A 27,232-nucleotide genomic window follows, 5' to 3' on the forward strand; every position below is an offset into this window, starting at 1 on the left:
GAGAGAGAGAGAGAGAGAGAGAGAGAGAGAGAGAGAGAGAGAGAGAGAGAGAGAGAGAGAGAGAGAGAGAGAGAGAGAGAGAGAGAGAGAGAGAGAGAGAGAGAGAGAGAGAGAGAGAGAGAGAGAGAGAGAGAGAGAGAGAGAGAGAGAGAGAGAGAGAGAGAGAGAGAGAGAGAGAGAGAGAGAGAGAGAGAGAGAGAGAGAGAGAGAGAGAGAGAGAGAGAGAGAGAGAGAGAGAGAGAGAGAGAGAGAGAGAGAGAGAGAGAGAGAGAGAGAGAGAGAGAGAGAGAGAGAGAGAGAGAGAGAGAGAGAGAGAGAGAGAGAGAGAGAGAGAGAGAGAGAGAGAGAGAGAGAGAGAGAGAGAGAGAGAGAGAGAGAGAGAGAGAGAGAGAGAGAGAGAGAGAGAGAGAGAGAGAGAGAGAGAGAGAGAGAGAGAGAGAGAGAGAGAGAGAGAGAGAGAGAGAGAGAGAGAGAGAGAGAGAGAGAGAGAGAGAGAGAGAGAGAGAGAGAGAGAGAGAGAGAGAGAGAGAGAGAGAGAGAGAGAGAGAGAGAGAGAGAGAGAGAGAGAGAGAGAGAGAGAGAGAGAGAGAGAGAGAGAGAGAGAGAGAGAGAGAGAGAGAGAGAGAGAGAGAGAGAGAGAGAGAGAGAGAGAGAGAGAGAGAGAGAGAGAGAGAGAGAGAGAGAGAGAGAGAGAGAGAGAGAGAGAGAGAGAGAGAGAGAGAGAGAGAGAGAGAGAGAGAGAGAGAGAGAGAGAGAGAGAGAGAGAGAGAGAGAGAGAGAGAGAGAGAGAGAGAGAGAGAGAGAGAGAGAGAGAGAGAGAGAGAGAGAGAGAGAGAGAGAGAGAGAGAGAGAGAGAGAGAGAGAGAGAGAGAGAGAGAGAGAGAGAGAGAGAGAGAGAGAGAGAGAGAGAGAGAGAGAGAGAGAGAGAGAGAGAGAGAGAGAGAGAGAGAGAGAGAGAGAGAGAGAGAGAGAGAGAGAGAGAGAGAGAGAGAGAGAGAGAGAGAGAGAGAGAGAGAGAGAGAGAGAGAGAGAGAGAGAGAGAGAGAGAGAGAGAGAGAGAGAGAGAGAGAGAGAGAGAGAGAGAGAGAGAGAGAGAGAGAGAGAGAGAGAGAGAGAGAGAGAGAGAGAGAGAGAGAGAGAGAGAGAGAGAGAGAGAGAGAGAGAGAGAGAGAGAGAGAGAGAGAGAGAGAGAGAGAGAGAGAGAGAGAGAGAGAGAGAGAGAGAGAGAGAGAGAGAGAGAGAGAGAGAGAGAGAGAGAGAGAGAGAGAGAGAGAGAGAGAGAGAGAGAGAGAGAGAGAGAGAGAGAGAGAGAGAGAGAGAGAGAGAGAGAGAGAGAGAGAGAGAGAGAGAGAGAGAGAGAGAGAGAGAGAGAGAGAGAGAGAGAGAGAGAGAGAGAGAGAGAGAGAGAGAGAGAGAGAGAGAGAGAGAGAGAGAGAGAGAGAGAGAGAGAGAGAGAGAGAGAGAGAGAGAGAGAGAGAGAGAGAGAGAGAGAGAGAGAGAGAGAGAGAGAGAGAGAGAGAGAGAGAGAGAGAGAGAGAGAGAGAGAGAGAGAGAGAGAGAGAGAGAGAGAGAGAGAGAGAGAGAGAGAGAGAGAGAGAGAGAGAGAGAGAGAGAGAGAGAGAGAGAAGGCACATATTGACTATGAAGAGATCTAAAAATAAAATTAAGAGGTGAAAGAAAAGAATGCACTGGGGGGAAGGGAAGGGAAGATGTAGAATTGGATAAATGATCTCACATAAGATATGAAAAAAAGTGTTAAACTGGAAGAGGAAATAGGGGAGGGGAACATGGAGAAGATGAGGGGAAGTGTGAACCTTACTCTTATCAGAATTGGCTCAAAGAGGGAACAACATACACATTAACTTGGATATAGATATCTAAAGGAAACTAAGAGGGGAAGAGGATAAGAGAAGGTTAGCAAGGGGCAGGATAGGTGATGGGAAAGGGAGCAGATTGAGAGAAGTGATAAGTAGAAGCAAAATACTTTTTAGGAGGTACAGGATGAAAGGAATAAGAAATAGAATTAACAGGGAAGGGGGAGGATAGTATGGAGAGCAATACAGATAGTCATAACAAACATAAAATTTTTAAATTAAGTTCCTCCTATAAAAATTTCATTTCTCAGACATAGAGAGAAATGCACCATGTACCAAAAAATCAGAGCCATTCCCCAACTGATAAACGATCAAATGATAGGAACAGTTTTCAGATGAAATAATCAAAGCTATGTATAGTCATGTGAAAAAATGCTCTAAATCACTACTGATTGTATAAAAACAAATGAAAACAATTTCGATGTACTAGCTCATGCATATTAGATTGACTAATGGGACAAAAAAGCAAAAAAAAACACAAGTCTTGGAGGAGATGTAGGGAAAATTAGACATTAATGCATTGTTGGTGGAGAACTGATTAGTGACAAGTGTTGCTAATTGATTCAACCATTCTGTAGAGAAATTGGAGCTATGCCCAAAAGGCTATAATAACCATGCATATTCTTTGACCTAGAAATATCACTACTAGGCTTGCATCCCAAAAGAGACTTTTTTCAAAAGATAAAAGATCTATATGTATAACAATATTTATAGCAGTTCTTTTTTTGGTGGCAAAGAATTGGAAGTTGAGGGGGATGATCATCGATTGAGGAATGACTCAATCATTCAATATTGTGTGTGATTGTGATAAAATTCTATGGTTAAAGTAGAATGAAGTAGAATATTTTTGATGAAGAACAAATGATGAGAGGGTGCTTTCAGAAAAACCTGGAAAGACTTATATGAGGTGAAACAAAGTGAAATGTACTATATACTATATATACTATATATAGTAACAGAGATATTGTGAGATGATGAGCTATGAATGACTTGGCTATTCTCAGCAACACGATCAAATCCTTCAAAACAGCTCTAAAGGATTTCCATACCCTGGGAAAGAACTTATTGTATCTGACTACATATGGAAACATATATATTTTTTTACTTTCATTATTTTCTTGAGATTTTTTTGGACTGTTTTTATCACAATGTAATAATATGGAAATATGTTTTGCATGATTATACATATTAAATTGCCTTCTCAATGAGGAGGGTAGAGAAGAAGGAAGGAAGAAAATTTAGAACTCAAAGTTATTAAAAACAAATGTTAAAATTACTTTTGCATGTAATTGAAGATAAACAAAAATTAATATTAAAATTGTTTTTGCATATATTGGGAAATTTGGAATGGGGAAAAATAAAATACTATTATAATAAAAAGCTGTGATGTAATCTATGAGGGAAGACACTAGCATTTTAGGGTAGCAGGGAGAGAAGAAGAAACAAAGAAAAACTTCCTGCACAAGGTAAATTTTGAACTGATTCTTAGAAGACAGGATTCAGAAGTTAAGGAGAGAGTATTCTAGGAATGGTGTACAGCCACTAAAAGGCATCAAGTTAGAGTTGGGAGATGGAGTTCAAGGAACTTAACAAAGAACAAAATTTCTGAATTATAGACCCCATGGAGATAAATAAAGTATAAGAAAACCAGAAAAGTAAGAAGAAACTAAATTGTAAAGGATTTCAAATGCCAAACAGAATTTTAGGTTCTTAGGATGAAGATGAAATTTTCATGCAGGGGGGCGGAGCCAAGATGGCAGAGCAGGCACACACGACTCTCTAAGCTCCTCTCATTACCCTCATAACCAAATATTTAATCCAGCCTCAAAAATAACTCTTCACAGCTTAAATTCATGAAGATAAGAAGCACTACAACTTACCAGCCGATCCGGAAGCTCGCCAGGAAAGGTTTGTCCTGAGGGGCCAGGAACAGACTAGCACAGGCAGCGAGAGGCTAGCGTCCTGAGCAGACCAGGGGCGGGGGTGATCTCTGTGGCTAGAGAAGTTATAGGGACCACTCTGCTATAGGCTAACTGCTCTACCTTGATTACAAAGCAGTAAACTGGCAGAGAAGTTAAAGCCTAAAACAGAGGGTCCTCTAAAAAACACCAGAACCTAAGGAGATCTGGCTGTAACCCCTCAAACCCGGAAGTGACTCAGGCAGACTTTACTGCAGCCCTGTGGCCACATCCGGCAGTTCGGGGCTTTTGCGGGGGCAGTTACTAATCTGCACGACAGTGGGGCACAGCCTGGGCAGCTATAATCGGCAGTGTGGGGGGCTCGGCCTGGGGCAATAGAACTTCCCCAGCAGACTGTGCTTCCCCGGGCAGACACTTCCTGTCCCTGCAAATCCATTCACTGCTCAGCTGCTAATACCCACAGCCCCAGGGCAGGGTTTGGCTTGGGAAGTGAAACTCTCACTGCTAAGTGTCTAGCCCCAGGGCAGTCATTATCTCACACAGCTGAGGTTCTTTGAAAGGCACTTTCCCAGCCCGGCCCTGCAGGCCTGAGTTACTTTCGGGTGGGGAACTCTTTCCCAGAGCACTCCAGTACCTCGCTGCTTTTTGTAGCCGGTTGGCAGGACAGCTACCCCATCCATATACCTTTCACTGCTCTGCAGAGGAAGCTGGTAACCTCCTGGCTCTGAAGGCAGACCTTACAGGCTTTAACAAAATGAGTAAAAAAATCAAAAGAACGATTGATAGTTTCTACACAGAAAGAGAACAGCTTTTCAACCCTGAAGAGACTAATAGCAGACAGTCTCCAGACGATTGTTGGTCTCCAATACAAAAGGCTCTCCTAGAAGAGACTATTCAAAACCTTAAAAGAGAGCTAGAAGAGAAATGGGGAAAGGAAAGAGAAGCTATGCAAAAGAGTACAGAAAAGGCACATAACTCATTAAAAGAAAAATTTGATAAAGTGGAAAAAGAAAACAACTTCCTGAAATGTGAATTGGAAAAGGTAAAAAACAGAGTTTGCGAATTGGAAAAAGAAAATGACTCACTAAAAAAAAAAAAAAATTAGTGAAATGGAAAAAAATTCCATAGAGCAAAACAACTCAATTGGACATATACAAAAAGAAGTAAAAAAAGCTAATGAAGAAAATAACTCACTAAAAATTAGAACTGAACAAATAGAAATGACTGATTCATTGAGACATCAAGAATCAGTCAAGCAAAACCAAAAAAATGAAAGATTGGAAAAAAATGTCAAATATTTACTGGGAAAAACAACAGATCTGGAAAATAGATCTAGGAGAGATAACCTGAGGATCATCGGACTACCCGAAAATTATGATGAAAAAAAGAGCCTAGATACTATTTTACAGGAAATCATCAAAGAGAACTGCCCAGAAGTAATAGAACCGGAAGGGAAAATAGGCGTTGAAAGAATTCATCGAACACCTTCTGAAAAAGACCCTAAAATAAAGACTCCAAGGAATATTGTGGCCAAACTTCAGAATTTCCAGACTAAAGAAAAAATTTTACAAGCAGCCAGGAAAAAACAGTTCAAATACCGAGATGCCACAATAAGGGTCACGCAAGATCTGGCTGCATCAACATTAAAGGATCGAAGGGCCTGGAATCAGATATTCCGAAAGGCAAAAGAACTTGGAATGCAGCCAAGAATAAACTATCCAGCTAAGCTGAGTATTTTTTTCCACGGAAGAAGATGGATATTTAATGAAATAGAGGAATTCCATCTGTTTCTAAGGAAAAAACCAGACTTAAACAAAAAATTTGATCTTCAACAACAGGAATCAAGAGAAGTAGAAAAAGGTAAAAGGAACTCTTGAGAACTGTATTTCTGTTGTGAATATACATAAAAATCATATGTATAATTTGATTTTACCGATATAACATAAAAAAGGGAAGTAGAAATGGAAAGGGGATAGTGCCAGAAAAAGGGAAGAAGGGAGATAAAAAGAGGGAAACTACATGCGACAATGAGGCAGAGGAAACCTATCATATATGAGGGAACTTAGAGAGGGGGAGGAACATTGTGTGAATCCTACTCTCATCAGAGTTGGCTCAAAGAGGAAACAATTGACATATTTGTTTTACACAGATTCTTCTCTCACTTCATTAAAAAGTGGGAGAGGAAAAGGGAGAAGGAAAAAGAGTAATAAGGGAAGGGTACAAGAAAGGGGAAGGGATTCCAAGGGAGGAGGGAGGGATACTAAAGAGGGAGAGCTGTGCGACGTTAGTGGGACCAATAGGGAAGAAGGGAAGGAGGGCAAGAAAAAGAAAAGTATAATCTGGGGATATTAGGATGGCAGGAAATGCAGAATTGGTTATTTTAACCGCAAATGTGAATGGGATGAACTCTCCCATAAAGAGGAGGCGGATAGCAGACTGGATCAAAAGTCAGAACCCTACAATCTGTTGTTTACAGGAAACACATTTAAAACAGGAAGATACATACAGACTAAAGGTAAAAGGCTGGAGCAGAATCTATTATGCTTCAGGTGAAGTCAAAAAAGCAGGGGTAGCCATCCTTATCTCAGATCAAGCAAAAGCAAAGATTGATCTAATTAAAAGAGATAAGGAAGGAAACTATATCTTGCTTAAGGGTATTATAGAGAATGAAGCAATATCAGTATTAAACATATATGCACCAAGTGGTATTGCATCTAACTTCCTTAAAGAGAAGCTAAGAGAGTTGCGAGAAGAAATAGACAGCAAAACTATAATAGTGGGAGATCTCAATCTTGCACTCTCAGATTTAGATAAATCAAATCACAAAACAAATAAGAAAGAAATTAAAGAGGTAAATAGAATATTAGAAAAATTAGGTATGATAGATCTCTGGAGAAAACTGAATGGTGACAGAAAGGAGTATACTTTCTTCTCAGCAGTTCATGGAACCTACACAAAAATTGACCATATATTAGGACATAAAGACCTCAAAATTAAATGCAGGAAGGCAGAAATAGTAAATGCTTTTTTTTCAGATCACAACGCAATAAAAACTACATTCAACAAAAAGTTAGGTGTAAATAGACCAAAAAGTAATTGGAAACTAAATAATCTCATCTTAAAGAATGATTGGGTGAAACAGCAAATTATAGACACAATTAATAATTTCACTCAAGATAATGACAACAATGAGACATCATATCAAAATTTATGGGATGCAGCCAAAGCAGTAATAAGGGGAAATTTTATATCCTTAGAGGCTTACTTGAATAAAATAGAAAAAGAGAAGATCAATGAATTGGGCCTGGAACTTAAAAAGTTAGAAAAAGACCAAATTAAAAACCCCCAATCAATTACTAAACTTGAAATTCTAAAATTAAAAGGAGAAATTAATAATATAGAAAGTAAAAAAAAAAAAACTATTGAACTAATAAATAAAACTAAGAGTTGGTTTTATGAAAAAACCAATAAAATTGATAAACCTTTGGTAAATCTGATTAGAAAAAGGAGAGAGGGAAATCAAATTGGCAGTCTTAAAAATGAAAAAGGAGAACTTACCACTGATGAAGAGGAAATTAAAGAAATAATAAGGGGTTACTTTGCCCAACTTTATGCCAATAAATTTGATAACCTAAGTGAAATGGATGACTACCTCCAAAAATATAGGCTTCCCAGATTATCAGAGGAGGAAGTAAATTGCTTAAATAGTCCCATTTCAGAAAAAGAAATAGAACAAGCTATTAATCAACTCCCTAAAAAAAAATCCCCGGGACCAGATGGATTTACATGTGAATTCTACCAAACATTCAAAGATCAATTAGCCCCAATGCTTTATAAACTATTTGAAAAAATAGGGAATGAAGGAGTCCTACCAAACTCCTTTTATGACACAGACATGGTACTGATACCTAAACCAGGTAGGTTGAAAACAGAGAAAGAAAATTATAGACCAATCTCCCTAATGAATATTGATGCTAAAATCTTAAATAAGATATTAGCAAAAAGACTACAGAAAATCATCCCCAGGATAATACATCATGATCAAGTAGGATTTATACCAGGAATGCAGGGCTGGTTCAATATTAGGAAAACTATCAATATAATTGGCCATATTAATAATCAAATTAACAAAAACCATATGATCATCTCAATAGATGCAGAAAAAGCATTTGATAAAATCCAACATCCATTCCTATTAAAAACTCTTGAGAGTATAGGAATAAATGGACTTTTCCTTAAAATAATCAGTAGCATCTATTTAAAACCAGCAGTAAGCATCATATGTAACGGGGACAAACTGCAACCATTCCCAATAAGATCAGGAGTAAAACAAGGTTGCCCACTATCACCGTTACTATTTAATATTGTATTAGAAATGCTAGCTTTGGCAATAAGAGTTGAGAAAGAGATTAAAGGAATAAGAATAGGCAATGAGGAAACCAAATTATCACTCTTTGCTGATGATATGATGGTATACCTAGAAAACCCCAGAGATTCTACCAAAAAGTTATTAGAAACAATCTACACCTTCAGCAAAGTTGCAGGATATAAAATAAACCCACATAAGTCATCAGCATTCTTATATATCACTAACAAAACCCAACAGTTAGAGATACAAAAAGAAATTCCATTTAAAGTAACTACTGATTGTATAAAATATTTAGGAATCTATCTGCCAAGGGAAAATCAGAAACTTTATGAGCAAAACTACAAAACACTTTCCACACAAATTAAGTCTGATCTAACCAATTGGAAAAATATTAAATGCTCTTGGATTGGGCGAGCAAATATAATAAAGATGACAATACTACCTAAATTAATCTACTTATTTAGTGCTATACCAATCAGACTCCCAAAAAACTACTTTGATGAATTAGAAAAAATAACAACAAAGTTCATATGGAAAAACAAAAGGTCAAGAATTTCAAGGGAATTAATGAAAAAAAAAATCAAATGAAGGTGGCCTAGCTGTACCAGATCTAAAATTATATTATAAAGCAGCAGTTACTAAAACCATCTGGTATTGGCTAAGAAATAGACTAGTTGATCAATGGAATAGGTTAGGTTCAAAGGACAAAACAGCCAATAACTTTAATAATATAGTGTTTGACAAACCCAAAGACACCAGTTTCTGGGATAAGAATGCATTATTTGACAAAAATTGCTGGGAAAATTGGAAATCAGTATGGCAGAAACTAGGCATTGACCCACACTTAACACCGTACACCAAGATAAGGTCAAAATGGGTTCATGATCTAGGCATAAAGAATGAGATGATAAATAAATTGGAAGAGCATAGGATAGTTTACCTCTCAGACCTGTGGAAGAGGGAGGAATTTATGACCAAAGAAGAACTAGAGATCACTATTGACCACAACATAGAAAATTTTGATTATATCAAATTGAAAAGTTTTTGTACAAACAAAACAAATGCAAACAAGATTAGAAGGGAAACAATAAACTGGGAAAACATTTTTACAATCAAAGGTTCTGATAAAGGCCTCATTTCCAAAATATATAGAGAATTGACCCTAATCTATAAGAAATCAAACCATTCTCCAATTGATAAATGGTCAAAGGATATGAACAGACAATTCTCAGACGAAGAAATTGAAACTATTTATAGACATATGAAAATATGCTCCAAATCATTATTAATCAGAGAAATGCAAATTAAGACAACTCTGAGATACCACTACACACCTGTCAGATTGGCTAGAATGACAGGGAAAGATAATGGGGAATGTTGGAGGGGATGTGGGAAAACAGGGACACTGATACATTGTTGGTGGAATTGTGAACACATCCAGCCATTCTGGAGAGCAATTTGGAATTATGCTCAAAAAGTTATCAAGCTGTGCATACCCTTTGATCCAGCAGTGTTTCTACTGGGCTTATACCCCAAAGAGATACTAAAGAAAGGAAAGGGACCTGTATGTGCCAAAATGTTTGTGGCAGCCCTGTTTGTAGTGGCTAGAAGCTGGAAAATGAAAGGATGTCCATCAATTGGAGAATGGTTGAGTAAATTGTGGTATATGAATGTTATGGAATATTATTGTTCTGTAAGGAACGACCAGCAGGATGAATACAGAGAGGACTGGCGAGACTTACATGAACTGATGCTGAGTGAAATGAGCAGAACCAGGAGATCATTATATACCTCAACAACGATACTGTTTGAGGATGTATTCTGATGGAAGTGGACCTCTTTGATAAAGAGAGCCTTAATTGATCAAAGATGGACAGAAGCAGCTACACCCAGAGAAAGAACACTGGAAATGAATATAAACTGCTTGCATTTATGTTTTTCTTCCCGGGTTATTTATACCTTCTGAATTCAATTCTCCCTGTGCAACAAGAAAACTGTTTGGTTCTGCACACATATATTGTATCTAGGATATACTGCAACCCATTCAACATGTAAAGGACTCTTGCCATCTGGGGGAAGGGGTGGAGGGAGGGAGGGGAAAAATCGGAACAGAAGTGAATGCAAGGGATAATGCTGTAAAAAATTACCCTGGCATGCGTTCTATCAATAAAAAGTTATTAGAAACAATCTACACCTTCAGCAAAGTTGCAGGATATAAAATAAACCCACATAAGTCATCAGCATTCTTATATATCACTAACAAAACCCAACAGTTAGAGATACAAAAAGAAATTCCATTTAAAGTAACTACTGATTGTATAAAATATTTAGGAATCTATCTGCCAAGGGAAAATCAGAAACTTTATGAGCAAAACTACAAAACACTTTCCACACAAATTAAGTCTGATCTAACCAATTGGAAAAATATTAAATGCTCTTGGATTGGGCGAGCAAATATAATAAAGATGACAATACTACCTAAATTAATCTACTTATTTAGCGCTATACCAATCAGACTCCCAAAAAACTACTTTGATGAATTAGAAAAAATAACAACAAAGTTCATATGGAAAAACAAAAGGTCAAGAATTTCAAGGGAATTAATGAAAAAAAAAATCAAATGAAGGTGGCCTAGCTGTACCAGATCTAAAATTATATTATAAAGCAGCAGTTACTAAAACCATCTGGTATTGGCTAAGAAATAGACTAGTTGATCAATGGAATAGGTTAGGTTCAAAGGACAAAACAGCCAATAACTTTAATAATATAGTGTTTGACAAACCCAAAGACACCAGTTTCTGGGATAAGAATGCATTATTTGACAAAAATTGCTGGGAAAATTGGAAATCAGTATGGCAGAAACTAGGCATTGACCCACACTTAACACCGTACACCAAGATAAGGTCAAAATGGGTTCATGACCTAGGCATAAAGAATGAGATGATAAATAAATTGGAAGAGCATAGGATAGTTTACCTCTCAGACCTGTGGAAGAGGGAGGAATTTATGACCAAAGAAGAACTAGAGATCACTATTGACCACAACATAGAAAATTTTGATTATATCAAATTGAAAAGTTTTTGTACAAACAAAACAAATGCAAACAAGATTAGAAGGGAAACAATAAACTGGGAAAACATTTTTACAATCAAAGGTTCTGATAAAGGCCTCATTTCCAAAATATATAGAGAATTGACCCTAATCTATAAGAAATCAAACCATTCTCCAATTGATAAATGGTCAAAGGATATGAACAGACAATTCTCAGATGAAGAAATTGAAACTATTTATAGACATATGAAAATATGCTCCAAATCATTATTAATCAGAGAAATGCAAATTAAGACAACTCTGAGATACCACTACACACCTGTCAGATTGGCTAGAATGACAGGGAAAGATAATGGGGAATGTTGGAGGGGATGTGGGAAAACAGGGACACTGATACATTGTTGGTGGAATTGTGAACACATCCAGCCATTCTGGAGAGCAATTTGGAATTATGCTCAAAAAGTTATCAAGCTGTGCATACCCTTTGATCCAGCAGTGTTTCTACTGGGCTTATACCCCAAAGAGATACTAAAGAAAGGAAAGGGACCTGTATGTGCCAAAATGTTTGTGGCAGCCCTGTTTGTAGTGGCTAGAAGCTGGAAAATGAAAGGATGTCCATCAATTGGAGAATGGTTGAGTAAATTGTGGTATATGAACGTTATGGAATATTATTGTTCTGTAAGGAACAACCAGCAGGATGAATACAGAGAGGACTGGCGAGACTTACATGAACTGATGCTGAGTGAAATGAGCAGAACCAGGAGATCATTATATACCTCAACAACGATACTGTTTGAGGATGTATTCTGATGGAAGTGGACCTCTTTGATAAAGAGAGCCTTAATTGATCAAAGATGGACAGAAGCAGCTACACCCAGAGAAAGAACACTGGAAATGAATATAAACTGCTTGCATTTATGTTTTTCTTCCCGGGTTATTTATACCTTCTGAATTCAATTCTCCCTGTGCAACAAGAAAACTGTTTGGTTCTGCACACATATATTGTATTTAGGATATGCTGCAACCCATTCAACATGTAAAGGACTCTTGCCTTCTGGGGGAAGGGGTGGAGGGAGGGAGGGGAAAAATCAGAACAGAAGTGAATGCAAGGGATAATGCTGTAAAAAATTACCCTGGTATGCATTCTATCAATAAAAAATTATTAAAAAATTTAAAAAAAAAGAAATTTTCATGCAGGAGGAGCAAAAGTAATGAAAACACAGCAGATAAGTATTTAAACATTCATTATCATACTATTGTATAATAAGAAATAATGAACAGGCACATTTCATAAATACCTGGAAAGACTTGTATAAACTAATACAAAGTGAAATGAGCAGGACCAAGGAAGCCATGTACACCATATCATTAACACTGTATAACAATCAACTATGAATGATTCAGCTCTTCTCAACAACATAGTTATCTAAGACAAATACAAAGCATTCACAAAGGAAAATGCTATCTATAACCAGATAAAGAGTTGATGAATTCTGAATATAGATCAAAGCATTTTTCCCATTTATTTTTTATTTCCTTTGCTTTTTTTTTCTTTTGAGCTGTTTTTTTTTAATTTTACAACTATGACTAATATGAAAATATATTTTACATGATAACACATGTATAAACTATATCAAACTGCATGCCATCTTTGCAAGAGTAGAGAGAAAGAAAGGAGGTTTGGAAAAATCAGAACTCAACATCTTATAAAAATTGAGGCTAAAATTTTTCTTGACATGTGACTCGGGGGAAAATAAAATATTATTTTAATTTAATAATATTCAATTTAAATTCATTATACTACATGGAGATCTAAGGAGTAATTCTGTTGAGTGATGGCTGAAATGGAGTAGAAATTGAGGTAGTGTTTAAAAAAAGATTTAGAACCTATGAGAATATGATTTCTTTTTTAAAATTTTCAATGCTATTTCCAAATATATGTAAAATATAGTTTTCAACATTTATTTTTGTAAAACTTTGTGTTTCAAATAATTACTTCCTTATCTGTCCCCTTTTTAAGATAGCAAACAATCTGATATAGCTTAAATATGTACATTTCTCTTAAACGCATTTCCAATTTTATCATGTTATGTAATGAGAAATCTGAGCAAAAAGGAAAAAGCTACAAAAAAGAAAAAAAACAAAGAAATAAACCAAAATAAAAATGAAAACACTATTTTGATCCACATTCAGTTTCCACGTTCTCTCTCTGCATGTGGATGGCAGTTTCCATCACGTATTGGAATTACCTTGAAATACCACATTGGGTTTAAGAGCCAAGTCCATCATAGTTGATCATCATATAATCTTATTGTTAGTATTTACAATATTCTCTTGATTCTGTTACTTCATTCAGCATCAATTCATGTAAGTCTTTCCAGGCTTTTTTTTTTTTTTTTGAAATCAGCCTGTTCATCTTTTCTTTTAGAAAAATGATATTCTATTACATTCATATACCATATCTTATTCGGCCATTCCTCCACTGATGGGCATCCATTCAATTTCTAGTGAGGACAAAATTTTAGAAACATCATCAGCATGAATGTTAAATTACGGAGTATCGTTGAAGAAGGAAAGAAAGTGTCATGAAAGCTGATAGATGGTTATGCCAAAGATAGGATAAGAGTTATATTGTCTAGTGACCTAAATAAAATAATTAGTTATTGGTTAATAGCTGAACAATGGTGTGGAAATGGGAAAGAAGAACAAGAAATATATTGGCTATTCCACCTTACCCTGAGTCTAGGAAGATAGGTGTAAGAGAAAGAGATGCTTCTTTTGCATAGAAATAACCAGATTTTAGTTGCTCCTGGGAGGAAGAGAGAGGAATTGAAGAAATTGCTAATAACACATGAGAAATTATTTATCATAAAATTAAGATTCCAATGAATATGAAAATAGTAGGAGAAGATAAATCAAAGTAGAGTATTCCTATGAGAAATTAGAACTGAATTTAATAGTTATGAAAGCATAGAAATAAGTTATAAGACAAAGGAATTTTCCCTGATAGTAGTTTAGAAAATTAGAAATCCAAAAAACAGGACTTCTGAGAGGCAATCTAGGAATGAATTCTTAGAATACAGAAATAAATTTATAATGAGTAAGTTTTTAAACTAATCAGTCTTAGAATACCTGTTAAAAAGTCAGGTCATCTTGTTATCACTGTATGTCATTCCCAAATATTCACTCAAGATGACAACAGACTCAGGTCTTATAGGCAAAAGATGTAGAGACAAGAGCTGTTTTCCACATGGGTATCTCTAGATATTCAAGTCAGCTAATGGTAAGGTCATAAATTTGTAGGACTTAAAGGTGCTTGAAATCAGTTTGTTTTTCTAAATATATTAAATATGGCTTCTGTAATATAGTTTGTATAATTAACTTATGTTACAAATCCAAACCAATTTATGATAGAGAGCACAAAAAGAAACTAGTTTGTGCTTTGTCTGAAGTTTTAAAGTAGTAGAATTGACAGTAATTATATTTTTGATAGTTTTTCCAGGCCCTTTAAATTTTCATTTACAATTAGAAAGTAATTGCCAAGAGCCTAAAGTGGAGGAAATACATAGGAAATATTTCAATTTGGGAAATTCTGATTGATTTATATCATTGATTTAATATATCTCTGGATCTCAAGTAATCATCCAGCAAATGTGCAGATAAATTGTAATGCTTCGTCAGGATAAGGAAAGCCCAGAAGTGCTATTCTGGGAAGGGAAAATAAAAATGTAGCTCTGTCTCCTGAATCCAGATTTGCTCATACAGTACTAACTAGAAACCTAGAGAATTTTATGCTTAAATGAGGTTCAACTTTAGCAAGCAGCCAAAAAAATGGGTACAATTAAACAAAATATATTTGCCAAACTTGGATTAATTATTGGTAAACTTAATAGTTTACCAATAATTAATCCAAGTTTGACAAGTATCTCTTTTAATAAGAACAATGGGCATCACTCCAAAACATCATCATGTCTATTTCAAATGTTTTAGACCAAGACAGTTTTGCCCTAGGGATCTGGGACTTTTTATTCTTCCATTTCAATGCTGTGAATCAGTATAAGAGACAAAATCCGAGAAGGGTATTTATTTAGGGGAAGATTCACCTACCCTAGATAACCATTCAAATAATTAAAAATATCTTACTTTTATAATGAACTGATTTTTTATTATTCACTTAAAGCGATATGTAAAAATAATTTTTTCTCTGATTGTACTTTAAGGAAAACAGGTAGGAGTAAAATGTTCCATAAATCATATTATCCACAGACCAGGTAAAAAGAAAACAAACTAGAAAAAAATCTAATTGGTAAGAGACTCAGTGTATAGAGTCAGAAACACCAAAGTTCAAATCTGGCCTCAGATACTTATTAGCTGTGTGACCTTGGACAAATCACTTAAGACTACTTCAGTTGCCTCAAGTATAAGAGTGGGATAATAACAGGACAATCTCACAGAGTTGATAATCAACTGAGATGACATTTTAAAAGTGTAAAATACAGTGCCTGGTGCATATTTTTTGCTTAATAAATACTTGTTTGCTTCCTTTCAAGAGCCATCAGCAAAATAAATAAATAAATAAACAAATAAATTTCATTGGTGCTGCTTTTATTTTTCCTTAATTCTGAATGAAAAAATGTCCACAAATATCAATATTGTTTCAACATTGGCTAAAAGAAATCTTTTATCAGAATAAATAAGGCATAGGAAAATCTATAAATCAACCTTTTCTTTTACATGTACTCAAAATAATGTAAACTGTGAATGAAATTGTGTTTTTACTTTTGTGTTTAAATCAATACATTAAATATGTTGCTAAAATAGCTCGCATTTATAGAAAGCTTTGTTACCTCATAGTGTCCTAATAAGAGAGAAAATACAAACATTACTATCCCCATTTCACAGGTAAGGAAGATGAGACTCAGTGAGGTTAAATGATTATTGCATGGTCATATAGATCATATAATGTGAATCTATGCCTTTTGATTCCCAAAGTAACACATTTTCTACAATACTGTTAGTTTTCAAGTTATTGAGTATATATTCTCTCTTCAGTATTTTATTAGGTATAGAGGTGATTAAAAAAAGGGAGAGTGGGCTAAAATACTGTCTCATTTTGTGGAGCTAAGATTTTTATACACAATCTCCCTAACTACCTTTTCCAGTACTGATTACATTTTCATTCATTCTCTTCCACTGATTGGAAAATTCTTCTCTGTTACAACTGCTATAGAGTTTACAATAGTCAGAAGATGGAGAAACAGGAGTTGTTTTCCATGTGGGTGTCCCTAGGTATTCAAATCAGCAAATGGTAAGGTCATAGATTTAAAGCTCTGTGGCCCTGGGCCAGTCACTCAAATGTCTTCAATCTCAATTTTCTTATCTATAAAATGGGAATAATAATGATATTTATCTTGTATGGTTGTTGTGGAGACTACATAAGATAACATATGTAAAGCCTTTTGCCAGCCATAAAGAGCAATATAAATATGAAATTTTATGATATTATAATATACATAATTATAATAATATTGTTATATACATATATGATATATGTGATATATATATCTGTTACTAGTAAACGATTGATTAAAGATACTTCCAAATGAACTGTTCTAGCATGGCATTTCCCAAAATATTGACATGATGTGAATACATGTAACAAAATTTTGTTCCTAGTAATATTATTCTCTATGATATGTATTATTATGTCTACCAATTTTACAGTAAAAAAATAAGCCCAGTTTTGTTAGTTTTGGTCTGCTTCTAGCAACTTGTTAATAATGATTCTTATAATAACAAGCTTTATATTGTACTTTAAGGTTTGCAAAGTACTTTATCTGTATTATCCCATTTGATCCTACTGTCAGGGAACAGTATCTAAAGGGATTCTTAAACTGTAATGAGAAGATACAAAAATATTGATGGAAAAAAAAAGGGTCCATGCCAGTATGATAAGAAATAGGATTTATTTTGAGGAACTTACTTACAAGGCCCATCACAGGAAAATAATAGATGTTCTACTGCACCACACCCTGGTCTATTCAAATATTATATAAAGACAGAACAAAGGAGGCTTAGTGCTTAGAGAATGTCCAGGATCACAAATGAGTTTACTGATGAGATGGAGCTGTTTTGCTGTTTACAGTAACTGTGATATACAAGGTCACATTCCCTTACTCTTACTTGCATCATTGATCTAGGCAGCTAGTAAGTAGATAGGATTTGACAGCTCAAACTTTATTCTGGAATTTTTTTTATACCAAACCTTTATGAGTTCTCTCAGTACATTTAAAGCTCAAAAATATTTTTGACCAAATTACTTTAGAAAATGTAATCCTTGAGTTTGTCCTTAATAGTCCATATGTTATAAAAAAAAAAAGATAGAAGAAAAAGAAAGAAACAATATTATAGAAAGCTTATACAACTATCAGAAATTGAAGTTATGAGTCCTCTCTATTATAGCCTAAAGGTCAGAATCCTAATAAAGTAAGTATAACAAGGAATAGAACTCATTTTTTCTAATACATTATATAGAGATAAAAATGTAATCTAAGAGCTCAGAATAACACATTGATTTAAAAATACTCTTTTATGTGTAAGAGTGCATATTCTACAAATAATTATTATTAAGATTCAGAATTCATCCAGTATAAAAATGAATATTGCATATAAAAGAAAACCAATAATCCAAATTGTAAATCTTTTAAAGAAATACCAATAGACCTGTGCAATAACAGATTTGCTGTGGAGACATTCTTAATGCTTAGAAACATTTTTTGATTCACTGACTTATAAAAAATGCATAGAGAGGAAATGTGGTCTAGCAGACAGAGTATTGGAAGGGAAGGTCAAGAGGCATGGGATTCATTCCCATTTTCATCACAAGCTATATTCATAATGTGGGAAGAATATTGAGGATAAGGAAAGCAAAATATATTTCTGAATTTTTAAAAAATAGCAAACTGCATATATAGGAATCTTTTTTGTCAAAGTATTTTTGAATATTACTTTTTGAAATGTTTCATTACTTTTTTTTTATATTGCTTGAAATTTCCCGTTTTCATCTCTCTTTTCCCCTCCCAGAGAATCAACCTTTGTAACAAGGAATTATATGTATAATCAATGAGTTTGTTTACATATACAGATATCTGTCTTAAATGCCTTGAACTTCAATATTTATTTTATACCTAGATTTATACATACATACACACATACACACATATGTAGATATATGGTAATTTTTGGGTACTAGCTTGAAGGGATTGTAAGAGATAAAGCTGAAAGGGAGATCTGTTCCATACAAAGGTAGAGACATGGAAAACAGATTGTTACATGGAGAAGATATATAATAAAAATTCAAGTTCATAAAAAGAGTGAAATATGAAGATTGGAAGTTAGGAATTCATTTACTATTCCTAATTGAGGGTGGGGGGAGGGAGCCAAAAAGAGTAAAGATCTTTTAAAGTGCCAATTCCAATTTATGTTGTAAAAAAGAATTGATAGATGAGTGGGCTCTCATAGTATTCCCTTCTTATAGTAAAGTACTATATTTTAAAGTAAAAATTTTTTATACATTCAGTAAAGTATAAATTCATGAGTTTATTTCTCCTTTTTTCCCTGGGTATTGTTAATTCAGTTACATTCATGGGACTAGGACAAGGGAAAGAAAGAAGCAGCAACAAGGAATATATACAACTCGGAAAGCTCAAGAGCTTAGGTGATTAATAAGATTGTCAGGATAAGTTACCTTGAATATTTTATTATTTTAGAGTTGGTGGATTTAGAAAAATATGGAAAGACTTGGACTTATGAAAGACTTATTATCCTAAACCTTCAGAGAACAGTGGACAAGCAAGCCTAATACAGTCTTAGATAATTGTATATGGATATATATATATATATATACATAAATATGTATATAATTATATATATTTATGCACATGTATATATGTGTGTGTGTGTGTGTGTTTGTGTCTGTATGTGTATACATAAATCTGTTCTTAATTGTAGTGTTCCAGAGGGGTGGGAGGAGAAAAAAAAATACAGTAAAAAGTACACAATAGAGAACAAAAAAAAAAAGCCTACAAGGAAACAAAGAAAAGATAGTTCTGAACACAATGTGTAGTATTTATTAAATAGGTTTTACTGAAATGAAAATTTATTGTTTTATATTTTGAATTCTTATTTTATGCTCTGCTATGCACATGACATTTTTTTTCTATTTTGTATTTAAAGTTTAAATAAATTATTTTAAAATAATTTATTATTTTATTTACTATATTTTATTATTAATTCCCTAAGGTGATAGAAAGTAGAGGTTATTAAGTATCATCGATCTAGATCTGGATTGAACGCCAAGGACCATGTCATCCAAACCTCTCATTTAACAGATGAGGCCTAAGAAAGTTAAGTGATTTGTCTGAAATAATACAGGAAATAATAATCAGAGAAAAAAATTGAAAACCATTTTCTCAAATACCATGACCAGTGGCCTTAGCATTAGTGTACAATTTGTATATTCTGTGAAGTACCACTGAAATGATTATTGATGTTGTTATGAAAAAAAATTATAGGTGCATTGTTGGTATTTTATCTTTAATGATATTTCTCATCTGTTAATATAGAAAACTGTCTTTGGTTACAGGTTCCCTCAAGAACTAAACATGGGAAAAGTCAGTGCTGAGATCATGTGGACCCTCTTTGCACAGGATATTAAGTATGCCCTGGAAGGTAATGAAAGTCAAATCTATTTATTGGTATTACCTTTAGTATAAAATAGCAAGAGTTGAAATATGCAAAAATATACATTGTTGGTATTTCCATTTTATTCCAACTTCTAATGAAGTTAGGAAGGAATGTTGGAGGAGAATGAGACCTCAGAGATTTAGCATCACTGAGGAAGCTCTCGTGTTTTTACTCAGACCATTCCTGCTGCAGGATTTAGATGAGTGTCTCTTCAGGAGAATTGTGTCCTAGTCCTGCCAACACCATTCATTTTTGACACGTGTTTTTTCAGCTCCTACCATGTTATTTGGCTGGTGGCTAGCAGAAAAGAGGATGATTTGGGGAAAAACCTGACAAGGGCAGAATGACAGGGGCATTTCTTTAGGCTGGGCAATTTAGAGGGTGCTTTAAGGCACAGTATGGAGGGTACTTCTTCCCCAGCCTGCCATACTCCCACACTCACAATACTGACTGCTTAATCTCCAACATTCAGCAATTTAAAAATCTAATGATATCTCAGTTTTTGTTTCTTATCCTTGGCTGCCCTACTCCAGTTAAGCCCTTTCTTTATGTCCCCACATTCCCTGGCATTTACTCAAGAGAGAAATTGCTACCTATGACTCTGACCATAGAGCTAGGAATCTATCATAACGGATCTAGAAAAGGTATTTAAAACAAGGCAGATTAAATACCTGCCCATGGAAAGCTACAAAGCTTTAGATAGGAAGTTGCCTCAATAGGACACAATGATTCAGCATATAGCAATGATTTTGACATTGTCTAGGTCTTATTCATTCTATCCTCATCCATGCCAGACCATTTTTATAATATTTTAACAGAAGAAAAAACATGTTGGGGGGATCAGCAAAATCAATGTATGCATTGAAAAAATTTTTGATATGGATATAACATTTCACATAGTGCCCTGACCCCCCCACACACATACACACACCAAACTAGTTCACTGTTAAAACATAACAGATAACATAACATTTCACTGTTTTCTTTTTTCTTTCATCTCTAAATTTAGGAGTTCTTAAAGGCTTTACCTTTGACCCTCTTCTTTCTTTTTCTCCTCTCTGCTCCTCGATTACTCTTTTTCTTCCATTCCTCTTCTCTTCTTTATCTTTCTATTCACTCTCCCTTAGTCATCTCATCCAAATCAATGCCTTCAGTTGTTGGCTCTATTTGAACAGGCAAGTGATATGAATATGTCTGTGTATTAAGGGGGAAAAGGGAGAGAAATTGAACACAGGGACATTAAATAAGAAATTATTACATTAGTCTAAATAAGAAGTATTGAGGACAAAAGTACTAACTACAGTGCTAATAAAAAACAGCAAGTCAATTTAGATAGACCTTACAGAGGTATATTAACAATTAAAAATTATAACATACATATATAAAAATGTAATTATATATTAAATATATATAATACATATACATATAATACATATATAATTATGTATAAACATATGCAATATATAACTAGATTTATAAGATGCTTTAATTGGTAAAACTTTATAACAGGCTTGTAACCTTCAAAATATCAAATTTTAATGACTAGTAGACAATGATCCTAACAATAATGCACAGGCACATTCATGTCACTCACCTGCTCAAACCATTTAATGTTTCCCTTTACTTTTAAAGAATAAACATAGAAATGTATTAACTTAATAATTAATATACTTCATATCATCTGCAATTTTTGTGACTTATTTCAATTTCCCCATCAGGTCTATGTTCTAGTCAAAATGTCTTGTTCATCAAATCGTAATAATGTGTTGCTTCCCTCCACCTTTATATACTTACATGTACATAAACATATACATTTACATGTAATCTCTGCCTGAAATGATCTATTTCTTGAAAAATGTGTCTTCTTTCAAAATCCAGCTCTTGTCACTAGTCACTTTAAATAACCTCTAGTTCTCTTTAAGCCCTTCATGCATTTATTCTGTTATTCCTCATAAAGTCTTCCTCATTCTTCTCAGCTAGAAATAGACTCCATCATTCTTGAATCTCTCTTCTTATTCCTTGACTTCCCCTATGAAATTAATTATATTCAAACACATTCATGTATGCATACATATACACATACATATGCAACCTCAATTTAAAACAGCAACATTAATGGGCAAACCAGGATTTTTGGCACTAAATAATGCATGTCTGGGTCTTTCACATGAAACAGTAAGGCTTATCGCCAATAGATCTGGGTTTGTTTTTCAAAGAAATTTTTGCTTGAATGTATTGGCGGTGGTGATAAAGGTGACGATAATAGTAGTTGTCATAGGCCATGCTATAACAAAATTGAATATAATATTATTCACTTGCAAATAAATCCCTAGTTCCAAGGATCTGCATAAAGACTAGTTAAGTTGCTTCCTCACGTATATTTTCATACCTAAACAACTCAGTCCTATTCTGCCTAATTCTATCACTTCTGCTGTGCCTTTTGGAATCCAGGTTCTATTTAAATTAACTTCCTTTTGTCCCCAGTCTTTTACCTATACACAGTTTCCTCTTTCATATTAAAAGACTCTAAAGGTTTTCCCCAAGGACATTGAATTTCCTATCTTTTATCTCTGATGATAGTTAATCATACTCTCATGTTGCTGAATATACAGGGTTATTAGGGAAGAGTTGAGATTTTCTTTGATATACATGATCTTTTCCAGGCCTTAAATATCCTATCTTCCTTCACCAATCCTTCTTCCTCAAAAAGTTCAACAAAAGTTCAAATTATATACACCATCTTTTCTAGATCTTTATCATCCACCTCAAGGAAACCCTTCTATCTTCCTCAAAAATATGAACAACTAGCTTATAGTTTTCCTTTGCAATACATGATATCATTTTTGTTAACTTCAATATTCATATGAACAACCTTTGCAAAACCTTGTTTTCAAAGCTCTGTGGACTTCTCAATTTCTCAGCTCTCTAGCTCCATTTTAGTACCAGGAAAACACAACATATATCTCATTGTTAATGAAAACTAGGCCATTTCAGAGAACTTGAGTTCTAAAATTTTTTTCTGACCATGGCATCTACTTTTACATTTTCCACTTCTTGATTTAAAAATTATTCTTAACCTTCATTGAGATATCTGGTTTCTCAATCCAAATGTTTTAGTTCCAATAATAAATATAGAGCTAGTTAAGTGACTTACCCAGGATCACACAGTTATGAAGTATTAAGTGTCTGAGACCGTATTTGAACTCAAGTGCTCCTGACTTCAGAGCCGACACTCTATCCAACTAGCTACCCCTGGATAGTTGAGGCAACAATTCTTAATTTATTCAGTTTAGTTTGGATTTTGTTTTTGTTTTTAATACTCCCTGATTCTCACTTCTCATTCTCTACTTTGTCTTTTTCTGAGATTTATTTGTTGAGGACACAAATTGGAATCTGTTACTTGTTTATGAGTTTTCACTTTAAGATCTTTTGACTTTTTATTTGGTCAAACATTTGCTAATAGAATGGACCCCTGACTGGTCAGAACATTGCAAAGCAAATGAAGCAATAATAGATGGTTGTATGTGTCTTTACTTTGGGTTTCTCCCTAGGAATCACTCTTGTTTTAGAAGAGTGTTCTTGTGTTTAGAAGAGAAGTAAGTTACCTAAACAAGAATATATAGGGTAAGAGAAAGGAAAGGGAAGGGGAAGGAAGAAAAGAGAAAATTGCTCAAGATATATTCATATCTTTTTTTTTCATTCCTTTTTATCCTGCCATATGCTTTAGTTCAAGCTGGACTTTATCTCCACAAACAAAAGTTAAATGGTTACATAAATAAAAGAGTAACAACATCCTGAAGTTAAGTAGAAAGTAACTACAGAAACTAGGGTTCAAGTCTCACCTCTAACACATACTGAATTTTATCCTGGCAGAATTCTAACAAAGTTTCTAAAAAAATGTACTGAGACAAGATACCAAAACAAACCATAATTAGGTGAGAAAAGCAGTTCCTCACCTGGGATTTTCATATAACAATGAAATCCAAATCCAAATAAAAAGTAATATATAATTGTTGCAATTCATTTTTAATAGCCAGAACTTTGTCTGGGGAAGGGAAAGAGGATACTCTTGTGATGATTTTATATCTAAGAAACTAGAAGAGCCAGAAGGAATCCTTGAAGTCAGCTCATAGAACCTCTCATTTTATAGGGACTAAGATTAAAGACCTGTCTTGCTTAATTTTTTGGACCCTAGTTCCTGAAAAAAAAGTTGTAATTTAAGTAGCCAATTCATACAAAATGACTTTTCCTTTCCAACAAAGGAATGGCTTCATTATATCTTATTTAAGAATTCCAAAAAGCTATCTTCCATCAGTTCTCTACCCCTTCCTCCCATTGATGAGTAGTTAATCCAATAGTATGCCCAGAACATCAATAGTCATTTCTAACATGAATCTGATCTTATAATATTAGTCTACCTCTCATGCAATTGATAAATAATTTGAAACCAAAACCACTATAAGATCCCAAGCAAATATCAAGAAGCAATTGTAGCAGCAATGGTTCTATTATAAATAAAAAGTTCTTCTGTTTACGTTATTACAGAGGATCCCTATAGGGATATTATATAGCTGACTAGCTATATTACTCCCTAAATCAATGTTAACCAGAGATCACTTTGTACCTATTAAACTATTGATGAAATATGTTCAAATCTTTCAGCTTTATATCTTGTTTGTATAGGATATATCACATTCAGCATAATATAATGCAAATCAACAGCAACATCAAACAAATTAATAACAACAATAAAACAGTGCTTCATGGGATACATTAATGTCAGGTATATAGAATTTAAAATAAATTCAAAATGTTCCAACTTAATAAAAGAAAAGAAAAACAGGAGTAATAAGAAACTTGTTTTTGTCTATCTTTACATCCCCAGCTTTTCACACCATGACCAGAAACAGAGCTTAATACATAATTATTGACTGCCTGACAACTGTTTCCTACCTGGGTAAACTTGAATAAGTCATATTATTTCTCTGTCTTCAGTTTGTTCATTTGTATAATTAGAAGCTTGTGCTACAGAATCTCTTAAAAATCTATTCAACCTTTCATTCTATAGTGCTTAGCTTTATAAGGTTATGAGTCCTTTAAACTACTTTGGAAACTTAAGTTACTATTGTAATACAAATCTATATCCCACTTATATCATTTTCTCTTCTTTTTAATATTTTTATATACTAGATCTCCCTATCTCTCTCAGATATGGACATAATCAATGCTATTTGTTTTGACAGACTATCCAACTTTGTTGCAAAGTTTTTTCCCTTCCTTTTTTCTCAAGGTGGATAGAGAAACTGATAGGAAAAAAATATTATCAGTTAATACTAAAATTTTGTTCTAAAAAAGAATTTAAAAATGCTTAAAAATAAATGATGTCTATCAACATTACCTATTTTTGGCAGATTCTATGTCCTTCTATATAGCAATGGTTTTGTACTTTAATTTCCCTGAATGCCCTGAAGTATATTGTTAAAATTAATTGACTATACTGTAGTAGTGCTTGAGATTGCTGACCTATAAAGCCTTCAGTTGTGATTATATAATTTGCCCTGTATAGTCAGTCTTGTTATTAAAGGATCTAAGTCAACACATTGAATAATAATAAAATCAAGCTAACAGCAGAAAGCAGTAGCTCAAAACACATAGGCCTAGGGCATTCAAATATAATGTATTACTCTGAGATATATATATATATATATATATATATATATATATATATATATATATATATATATATATATTCAATAGTCATTACAGGAAAAAATATACATATAACTGACAAGAAATGCGATAATTATTAGCATTTCACTCCACCTGTATGTGCTAACTTATTTTCAGAAAATGTAAGACTCTAATTGGTTCCACATTTGACATTTATCTTCCATCTTCTTGGCATGATAAACAGTAATCAGTTTGGCCACTGGGGAGATTAATTTGTTTGGATAGAATCAAAGAAAATGTTCTTATAGCTTGAGTAAAATTTGTTTTGGGTGGTTAAAGAAATGCAAGAGGAAGAAGGAAAAAAGATTCAGATAAATTGTCCCATCTATTAATGATTTGATCTAGAGGAGACTTGCCAAGGAGTAGTAAGCCTGTGGTCAGGGAACTGCCAAAGGCTACATAGGAACACAGTATTTTAAGAAAAGTCATAAAACTTTTCATGCATTTGTGTATTTGATCATTTGAAACTTTTATGTCATGATAACCAATTCCTATCCATAAATGTCCTGTGGCTCACTAGTGGTCTAGTAGGTAGACCCATGGGATCTGGAATCAGAAAAATCCATTTTTGAATCTCATCTTAAATGTGACTATAGAGAAGTAACTGAACCTCAGTTTAATTTACTTGTTTAAAATGGGAAAGATAATAACTACAGCAATTACCCTATAGTACTAAGGTAAGAATAGTAGGATCATAGCTCTAGAATTGGAAGGAAGCAAATGAAACAATATATTTAAAGCACTTTATAAATCTAAAGCCCTATATAAATTATAGTTATAATAATAAAAAATAACATCATATATATTTATATAATGATTTAAGGTTTGTAAAGTGCTTTATAGATGTGTGCATATAATAAAAATCATAATTTTACATATGTTTATATATATATATATGCATAGACTTACATGTATCATTTAGTCCTTACTGCAGTTCTATGAGACAGGTAATATTATTATCCTCATTTTACAGATGAGGAAACTGAAGCTTAGAAAGACTTAGAGACTTGCCCAATTATATAGCTATAAGTATCTGAGATAGATTTCAAACTCAGATCCTGATTCTGAGTCAGGACATCACCTAACAATGTTCAGTGAATAAATCAAATCTTTATGTTTATGTGCTTTTTAAAAAAAGAATATCACTTTTATAATCATCAAGAAAAATGTTCTTTTTCACTTAGGATGATTGTCCGTTGTCAGAAAATCAATTTACCTTCAGATGTGCCAGTATGTTAAAGACATTTTATCAGTGTGGCCCTCCTCCAACAACACAAATTGCTGTTTTCATATTATAATTCATTTCTTTATATATTATATGTTATATTATTCTTTATATATACATTATTTATTATATTTATATTGTTTATATATTATAATTTTATATATTCTTTAGAATTTTTTTATCTTAGAAATATATGCAAATATAGTTTTCAGTATTCACCCTTGCAAAACCTTTTTTTCTCTCTTCCTTTCCCCAACCCTCTTCTCTAGACAGCAAGAAATCTAATATATATTAAACATGTGCAATTCTTCTATACATA

At 34.0% G+C, this 27,232-nt stretch overlaps 1 protein-coding gene across 1 annotated transcript in view; it reads left to right on the plus strand.

Annotated features, from left to right (window-relative positions):
- The window catches only part of UNC13C (unc-13 homolog C), a 744,392-nt gene that overhangs the window by 520,549 nt on the left and 196,611 nt on the right, over positions 1-27,232 (plus strand). The window contains exon 18 of the mRNA XM_051980682.1: positions 19,858-19,943. Within this exon, the coding sequence (XP_051836642.1) occupies positions 19,858-19,943 (86 nt within the window). The remainder of the gene's footprint in view (positions 1-19,857; positions 19,944-27,232) is intronic.

Source organism: Antechinus flavipes, chromosome 2 (assembly GCF_016432865.1).
Source record: "Antechinus flavipes isolate AdamAnt ecotype Samford, QLD, Australia chromosome 2, AdamAnt_v2, whole genome shotgun sequence".
Lineage (NCBI taxonomy): Eukaryota > Metazoa > Chordata > Mammalia > Dasyuromorphia > Dasyuridae > Antechinus > Antechinus flavipes.